At 34.9% G+C, this 9,675-nt stretch overlaps 1 protein-coding gene across 1 annotated transcript in view; it reads right to left on the reverse strand.

Moving 5' to 3' along the window:
* The window catches only part of LOC107551892 (zinc finger protein Dzip1-like), a 14,242-nt gene extending 7,359 nt beyond the window's left edge, over window positions 1-6,883 (reverse strand). The window contains exons 1-6 of the mRNA XM_016233655.1: window positions 6,807-6,883; window positions 5,908-6,531; window positions 2,286-2,370; window positions 1,248-1,381; window positions 1,004-1,162; window positions 400-469 (exon numbers count right to left, since the gene is read on the reverse strand). Coding sequence (XP_016089141.1) covers window positions 400-469; window positions 1,004-1,162; window positions 1,248-1,381; window positions 2,286-2,370; window positions 5,908-6,531; window positions 6,807-6,809 — 1,075 coding nt within the window. The 5' untranslated portion in view covers window positions 6,810-6,883. The remainder of the gene's footprint in view (window positions 1-399; window positions 470-1,003; window positions 1,163-1,247; window positions 1,382-2,285; window positions 2,371-5,907; window positions 6,532-6,806) is intronic.
* Window positions 6,884-9,675: the final 2,792 nt, after the last annotated feature.

Below are 9,675 nucleotides of genomic sequence, written 5' to 3' on the forward strand. Positions count from 1 at the left end.
TCAGCATATTAGAAGGATTTCTGAAGGATCATGTGTCACTGAAGACTGGAGTAATGATGCTGAAAATTCAGCTTTGCATCACAGGAATAAATTACATTTGAAAATATACTAAAACAAAACAGTTATTTTAAATGGTAATAATTCACAATATTACTGTTTTTATTGTTTTTTTAATAAAAAAATGCAGCCTAGGTGAGGAGACTTCGGTCATAAACTTTAAAAACTTTGCCGACCTCAAACTTTTGACTGGTAGTTAAAGACAATTCGTCTCTCATATATTAAAAAGTTCGGTTACAGTTTTTTAAATTTGCTTTGGTACCATTTTCACAAGTAAGGTGTATATTTTCAAAACTCTTAGTACAAAAATCCAAATTGATCGCTAGTCATTCTTTTAAAAACTGATCTCATGCTTGGGCTGTACCAGCTGCATACACTCCTGCATATTTTTCTGCTGTAATTTTAGCAGCTCCTAGGGAGAGAGAAGTACCATATTAATGCCATTTCAGTATATTCACATCACATAATATCAATACTTCCATCAATTTTTGCCCTTTTGTTCAGTGTATTTTATCCTTTATAACCATGTTAATTTAGTTTTCCTTATTCGCTTTGGCTCTATTTTCACAAGCAACTGTTCAATTTTCAAAACTCTTAGTACTAATATCAGATCATCAAAAGTGCACTTTTTTCAAACATTTCAGCATATTTTCACTTGTCTTAGTACAATACACACAATCATTTGGTGCATCTATATATATAGATTCAATAGATATAGTTCCTAAATAACTTGTTTGCAATTTAGGGATAACCAAATGTATTACTTGTGAAAATAGCACCACAGCGAATTAAAAAAAACAACTGTAAATCCTGCAAATTTTGGCAATCCAGCATATAATAGTATAAATGTTACTATTTTAATAAAATAATTTGATATTATTAATTTGGAGCAACATAAGGTTGAGTAAATGATGACCAACATGCTTTGTCTGAAATAAAAACATACATTTTCTAGGTTTCTGTTCTTTTGATGCATTGAATCCATGTCCCGCTGACAGGCTTGCTTGACTTCATCTATTTTGCCGTCCATTCGCATTTTCTCTTCTTCTTTCCATATTTCCAGTTGTCTCTTAAACTCTTCCTGCCTTTGAATGAGCTCTTTCTCCTGGAGAAAAAATGAGTTTGAAATACTTATTTCAAATAGCAAATCATTCTATTAAAAACATGGTGTGTCTTTTATCTCCTCTAACCTGTTTAGCAGTGTAGTCTTTCTGCTGTGTCTCCATTTGGGATGTGACCAGGGTCAGCTGCTCTTGTAGTTTATTGATCTCCTCTTGTAACTTCATGGTCTGAATTTTTTTCTGATTATCTGTCATCATCAGTTCTGGGAAAATGAGATGCTTGAATCACCCTTGTGAAAAAGAAGTGCGCCTAATTGTATTGCATGAGCACTTGTAGAAATCTTACAAGTATATTTTTAAAAAATTGTCCATGTAGATAATACTGTATAATACTTATTAAATAAAAGGCCAGTTAAATGTACTTAGAGTACACTTTCAAGTGAACACACTTAAGTACACTTTTAAAAAGCGCACTTTGTAATGATGAAAAAAAAACGTTGTTAAATCATGTTGTAATATTTTGTCATGCTTTATAGAAGTACACTTATTTTGAAGTGTGGACTAACATACTAAAGCACATGTAAAGTACTAGATTATAATTTTAACTGTAGTATTATATAATTTTAAAATTTAAAGTTGATATATTTTAAGTGTACTAAATAACTTTATCATTACAAATGTGTAATTTCAAATATATTTAAATATAACAAGTACCAATAGAAACGACAATAAAGTATATTTTAGTTTACCATAAATACTTGTCAGTACATTTAGCTGTACAATTTAACCAAAGAAGCAATTATAAAATTACATATAAAGATGTACTTACAGTCTACTGTATATAGTCTACTTCTATAGTATATATAGTAGGTCAAAAACACTCTAAAGTTCAGCTTATTGCATTTAATATAAATGTATTTATTACAAATAGTAATGATAAATTATACTACAGTATATATGCATTATAAAAAAACTAACACATTTGCATTTAATTACAATTAACATGCAGTTAAGAGTCTGAAAACATTACATTAAGTTTGCATTCTTTTAGAGCATGCTATTTCCATAAATCCTTATTAAAGTTATGCCAAAGTGTACTTCTCCACAAGGGCAAGCAAAATACAACAGACACACATTGTGAACTGATTCTACACAGTTTGAACTCACTGATGTCAAACTCCGTAGGATGTCTGCGCTGCATGTGACTTTGCAGGAAAGAGGCATTCATGAAGGCTTTCTCACAGTGTTGGCACTGAAAAGCAAACAAAACCAGGAGCTTTATTAATATCTGTGACATCATCAAATCTGTGAAGATAAATACTGATGACTTTTTCTTAGGTGCCTTGCTTCTTTTGTATTATTTCATTGAAATAAGAAAGTCATATAGGTATGTGAGGGTGAGAAAACGATGACAGAATTTTTTTTTTGAGTGAACCAATTTCTTTAACGGTAATGAAACCAAGTGGGTTGAAAAAAGCAAATGTGCCTCAGGTGACGAGCAGGTGTTTGTGCAGCTCAACACAGCTGTCACTCACACTCCACTCACCAATAATACCAAGAGACAATGTGGGCACGTTGCCATGGAAACACCGGTTAGTGCAGGGCTGATGTTACATCTTTTCCCCGCTCTGTCTCTTGGATATGCGGAAAATCCACAGCGCTGCACATCATACACCACATTTAGCAGCCAAAACACCCGTCTGGTACTCTCATGCAAATTTAACCACACTGCCACTGATACCCATCACATACAGACGCTCTGCATTTGTCTTTTTATCTGCAACAAGACAGGGAAGGCTGTCTCTGTAAAACACCCACTGTGTGACATAACTGCATTGCTGCACTAACATAACTTCCCAAATCAACTGTGAAATGCAATTATGTGTTTAGGGTCCACTGGTGCCAATCTGCAGCCTCAGCAGGTGTTGAACAAAGACCAAGACAATGTAATACAGAACTGGAGCAGACTCTAGAAAACTGTAAAAATATATATCTGGGTCCAATTTCACCTCAAAGTCAAAGGAAAAATATATTTTTCAAAGAGAAAATGAAGGATATTTTCAGAACAAGGTTTTTTTATACACGTTTAAAACACCCTCATGCAGTCACAAACTATTATGTGAAAAAAAAAAGAATTTTCATAATTGTACGTTTATATTATGGTAGTACTCGTTGTACTGTTTTGTATTTACGCTGATTTTATTTGAATAAAAAATCATTTAAATAAAAAAACATTATTTTGTCTGAAGAGGATTTGAATCTGTATTACAGTAATAATATCAAGTTTTGTTGCGAATTTATATTATACGAAATTATATATAGAAATTTTATTTTGCTTAAATAATATTTTTCCCAATTTTGACATTTTCATGACATTTCCCCCTCGATTCTCTCAATTCATATGCAAAAATATCTCACTCTCTTTACTGTAATACAAAATAATTAGACATTTAATATATATTTAAATGCTGTTTTTGCATTGTGTAATATTTGTTGCACTGCCTTTAGCCTTTGCCTTTAATTTATGCACATTTAAATAAAATAAATATATATATCAGTAAACAAAAGAGAACCATTACAAAAATTCTGGCGGAAATGTCACTATAATATGTGACCCTGGACCACAAACCCAGTCATAGGGTACATTTATTTAAATTGAGATGTATACATCTCAAAGCTGAATAAGTAAGCTTTCCGTTGATGTATGGTTTGTTAGGATAGGACGATATTTGGCAGAGATACAACTATTTGAAAATCTGGAATCTGAGGGTGCAAAAAAAATAAAAATATTGAGAAAATTACCTTTGGAAAGTTGTCCAAATGAAGTTCTTAGCAATGCATATTACTAATCAAAAATTAAGTTTTGATATTTACAGTAGGAAACTTACAAAATATCTTCATGGAACATGATCTTTACTTAATGTCCTAATGATTTTTGGCATAAAAGAAAAATCAATAATTTTGACCCATACAATGTATTTTTGGCTATTGCTACAAATATACCCTAGCGACTTAAGACTGGTTTTGTGCTCCAGGGTCACATATCACAATGCAAAACAATCTTACTGGTACTTAAAATAGGCCTCATTGTATTTATGCAAAATACAAATTCTTATTTTTTTATATTTTAGGGGAAAATTCGACAGCTCCAGCTACACTGGAATCTGAGGGTGCAAAAAAAATAAAAATATTGAGAAAATCACCTTTGGACAGTTGTCCAAATGAAGTTCTTAGCAATGCATATTACTAATCAAAAATTAAGTTTTGATATTTACAGTAGGAAACTTACAAAATATCTTCATGGAACATGATCTTTACTTAATGTCCTAATGATTTTTGGCATAAAAGAAAAATCAATAATTTTGACCCATACAATGTATTTTTGGCTATTGCTACAAATATACCCTAGCGACTTAAGACTGGTTTTGTGCTCCAGGGTCACATATCACAATGCAAAACAATCTTACTGGTACTTAAAATAGGCCTCATTGTATTTATGCAAAATACAAATTCTTATTTTTTTATATTTTAGGGGAAAATTCGACAGCTCCAGCTACATTTAGGTAACCACTTCATTGCTCACAGTTAAAAAAAAAACACTTGATCCAGTAAACCATTAAACAGTAAACCATGAGCAGCACTTTCATTTCGATTCTGCTGTCAGGCGCCTGTGCTTCTCCTAGCAACCACATGAAACACTTGGCAACAGCTGGCCGCAATCAGGAGCGACAGTTCCATGATTGCAAATGAGCAAACAGCTGATATAGCCATGGTACAAAGACCGAAATGTTTCTAAAAGCAATGCAGCATGCGGTTTTATTTCATTGATGAGATGAGTGGGAGGGGATGATGGGGGTTGGGCGCTTTGATTTCTTTCCTCCACTTGAGGCTCTTTTATAAGTGTAGTGTAGTTTATAAGTCATTGTCACCAGCTGACACCATCTGCTCCATTCGCCAAATCCTGAATGCCGTGTCCAAAAAACACAGCGTCTGGTGATTAGATAATCCTGTCCCGGCCTGCAGGCTTGATTATGGACTTAAAAGTGTTGACATCACATCTAGTAGATAAGAAAAGAGCATACTAGACTAGTGATGGTAATGCACATACTTTTAAAGACGCCATGAAATCAAAATTGGTAGTTTTCTAGCTTTTAGTCCATGTCTGTTAGCTTTTTTTCTTCATGCAAAAATACTGATAAAGATTTTTTTTTTGGTACAGATATATGCATTTTAGTATTAGTTACATATTACTATTGTATTTATTTATATTTTGGATGAGATATTTTTAGATTTAAACATTTTTATTAAAAATTTTTTTTTTTTTTGTAATTTTATGTGCTTTCAATTTTTATTAGTTTTTTTTTTAAATATATTTTTTATTTAGATTTAATTTAATTTTGAGTCATTTTAGTACTTAAAAGGACTTAACTTAAAATGATTTTATTTCAGCTCATTGCCAGTGCATTTCTAATTTCCGTTTCAGTTTATGTTTCTCATCTAATATTAATGTTTTATTTCAGCTTTATCTCAATTAACAAAAATGAAAAAAAAAAAAAAAAAAGATTTTAACAATAACTAACACTGATCAGAGGATAGTATGCGAATTGGGATTCAGCATTAATGTTGCACCTTCGCACCATCAAATGTGAGAAAAGCACACGTTACATTCACCGGGGTCAATGAACTGTGAGACTGGGGTGGAATAGAGTCTGGCCTTGAGGGGGGAGGTGACAGCGACAATGAAAATGCTAATACACATATTCACACTCCACCACGGGGCTGTACAGACCTTGTGGTAATTGGCACTGATTCCCGTGCTGAACATGGCTTGCTGAGAGGCTATGATCTTCTTCCTCTGCTTCAGCTCCTCCTTTAACGTCGTGGCATCCTGGGTTTTTTTCTGCAGCTGGATGCAGAGCTGCTCCCTTTCCCGTGTCTGCGCCTGCAGCCTCTCCTCGGCCGCCTGCAGGCTGATGCTGAGGCAATCCTGGGAGTGCAGCAGGTACTCCACGGTTAGCTGGGCCAGCCGGAAGAGCTTAATCAGGGCCGGGTCCACGGGGCTCTGACAGCGGTGGCAGCGCTCGCCCTCCACGTCGCAGAACGTCACCTCCGTGATGTGCTCCTGTAGGGTGTGGAAGTCCAATTCGGAAGCCACCCGGTCCACCTCGACGGCACTGATCCGACGCCAGTCCACATTCTCACGCCGGGCTCGGAACTTGAAGGGCGTAGGGATGCCGGTGCTGGTGGCGGCTCCGGAGGACGTAAGCGGTCCCATGGTGGATGCGGCCGGTCTGCTCAGGCTGCCGGATGAGGGCTGACTCTGCGGAGAGCTCAACAGAGATGGGATTCCTGCTGAGGAATGGGTTCCCGGGGGATCTGACGGGTACGGGTAGTAAACGTTGTCATAAAATGGCTGCAGGGGGAAACAAAGAGCTAGGTGAATTCTTCAAAAAAGAGACATGTATTCCAGCAATGTGACATTTAATTAATAAAGGCCACACATAAAAACATTCCTGATTGATTCCACCACTGCAAGCTAATCGTTACCAGCTAACAGCAACAACACAGGTCCACATGGCTACAAGGGTTCATTAAACAGGTTAAATGCACGAATAAAACGAGTAAATCGTCGATGTATGATAAATTCCACCTTGTTTTGCTGATTCGTGCTGTCGCTTGTCTCCTTACCATCTTGCGGTTTTTGTGAAGTCTTGATGAATGATCGGAGCGGCGCGCAGCACAGCAGTATCAGGGCATCCTGTGCGTTTCTATGGAAACAAGAGCGCGTGTCCCAGTTTGCACAGCACACTGCACGAGAACAGAAAGGAAGAGCATGTGCACGTTAAAGGTCTTTTACATTTCACCTGTTATTTGTCACTCAAGAAGACAGATCGTTTTTATCACGTGGCACTTCATAAAATTGACTGTCCTTTATTTGATCTTGAACAATGTTCTATAAAAATATAAGGATATAACGTTACTCCTAATCATCAGATTACACTTTATTTCAAAAATGCATTATGCCAAAATAGTCACTTCTCATACAAGGTGCATATTTCTTGTTCATGACTACATTTGAAAACTATTTAAAACGACTGGAACGTGAATATATGTTTGCTTTAATCCAGCTATATAAATACTTTAAAGAAAACAAAACTTATTTCTGCATTGTGAACTAATTTCATGACAGTTTTTATTTATATCGGCATTGAATTAAATGTAGTGAAACGCCATATATTTATTTTATTTAGTCATTTATCAGACGCTTTTATCCAAAGCGACTTACAAATGAGGACAACAGAAGCAATCGATTGTAGTATTAAAACAACTAAACACAGATCCAAAACTAAAAGCTGAAACTTTATAAATACTACCTATACACATTTGAAAAATAAAGAGATTAAATAAAACAAAACAAAATTTCAAAACTTAACATTTAAATGAAAAACAAAAAAATAAAGCTAAAAACAATCCAAAATATCAAAGAACAAAAGGTATAAGAGTATAATAATGATTCTAACATAACACTAAGCCAAACACCAAAAAAACAACAACTACATATGTGTATGTACAACCACACACACACACACACATATATACTGTATATGTACATACACATTTATAAATTCAATATATATATTATTTCATTTCCATTTAGTTTGTTGAAGTATTAAAATAACTCAAATTAAATAAAACTAATTTAGACATAATAAATTCAGACATAATGCAACTAAAATTAAAATAAATAACAAATACAAATAATACAAATCAAACGACAGTAGTTTATCAGTAATCCTAAAAAATAACACTGCCAAACACACATGCTAAAAAACAACAACTTACTTACACTAATGCTTATAAAAAAATACTGGCATATACTACGTCATTTAAAAAAAAATAAAAATAATAATTCCAACAATTAAATGATTTTTTAAGGTGATTCAAATTTGGTAGGTTTAATTTCACAATGCAACAAAAAAATGTAATATCTTTTAGATAAATATTAATATCTTCATTAGCTTAAATAGGTTTCACTGCCTTCATGGAAAATATAAAACGTATTTGTTTATTTTTCATTTGATCTCAAAGTGAAATGTGACCTGAAAGACTTATTTTCATGAGTTTTGACCATTTTCTTTTACACAGACTGAACTCGAACGTCTCTCTTGAGCATTTCTACAGTCTTCTTCTCAGATTACGGGCCCTTCAACACATCTCAAGTTGGGACAAGCTCAGTTCCGAACAAAAGGGGGACTCGTGCATGAGAACGGTACAGAGGGAAAAGTCTCAATATCAATTCAATAAAACGGAGAGAGTGATAAATATAACATGAAGTTCGCTTTCAGCCATTTTCACAGCAAACCAAAAAGTTTTAGCGACTCACCCATCGGCCGGAGTAACGGGAAGGACAGATCAATGGCTCTTACCTCTCGGTGAAGAAGTTTTCGCAAACAGTCCATGCAGAAGAAGGTCAAAAGCTGGCCATCCGCTGCGCTGCGAAGCATACAGACGCTACACGGCTGCGGGAAACTTTAACACCGGCAGACGCAAGCCCAACGCAATGATTCCCCCAAAAGTGTGAGAGCCAGAGCGCCGTGACGTCACAGCGCATTCCTGGCGCGAGCCTCATCTCATCTCTGGGGCCCGAGGAGGGGGAAGGGCGTGCGTCCCACAGGAACATCCACAGGCCCCACAATAAACCTGCTGCGGCCCTAAATCAGAACTTTTATTGACTACCAGATAATTAGAAATATTCTCATGCAATTCAACTTTATTCATACCTGATTATTTCCACAATAATAAGAAAACAAATGATGCCTAAAAGGAACTTAAAGGCACAACATTGTGTCGCATACCAATGACGTCATGACCCCTCGATTTCTGGTTTTGTTTTGTAGAAAACATGGGCTGTGTCCGAAATCGCCCCCTATACCCTCATTCACTATTCCCTACATTAGGTCACTAATTCAGTTCACTAGAATGAGTGAATGAACGAATGAACACTGAGTGCACCGGAAGGAATGCCACTTTTGCATAGTTTGTGCTTGCTGTTTATTAATCATTTGAAACTAGCAAACTAGCAGCTCCAGTAGTAAGATTAAAGGATTTATCTTGAACTCTGTCATGGAAATGATGTATAAACCCTAATCAAACAATTGGTAACACTTTACAATAAGGTTCATTAGTTAAACATTAGTTAATGTATAAACTAACATGAACTAACCATGAGCAATACATTTGTTACTGTATTTACTAATCTTCACTAACGTTAGTTAATAAAAATACAGATGTTCATTGTTAGTTCATGTTAGTTCACAGTGCATTAACTAATGTTAACAAGATTTTAATAATGTGTTAGTAAATGTTGAAATTAACATTAACAAAGATTAATAAACGCTGTATAAGTGCAGTTCATTATTAGTTCATGTTAACTAATGTAGTTAACTAATGAACCTTATTGTAAAGTGTTACCAAACAATTTAATAATCAATTTACAATGAATTTATACCCGTGTTGTACGTTATGCTGTACGCCGTGGATGAGCGCTTTGTAAAAA

The sequence above is a fragment of the Sinocyclocheilus grahami genome, unplaced genomic scaffold (assembly GCF_001515645.1).
Source record: "Sinocyclocheilus grahami isolate Dianchi unplaced genomic scaffold, SAMN03320097.WGS_v1.1 scaffold437.1, whole genome shotgun sequence".
In the NCBI taxonomy this organism is placed as follows: Eukaryota; Metazoa; Chordata; class Actinopteri; order Cypriniformes; family Cyprinidae; genus Sinocyclocheilus; species Sinocyclocheilus grahami.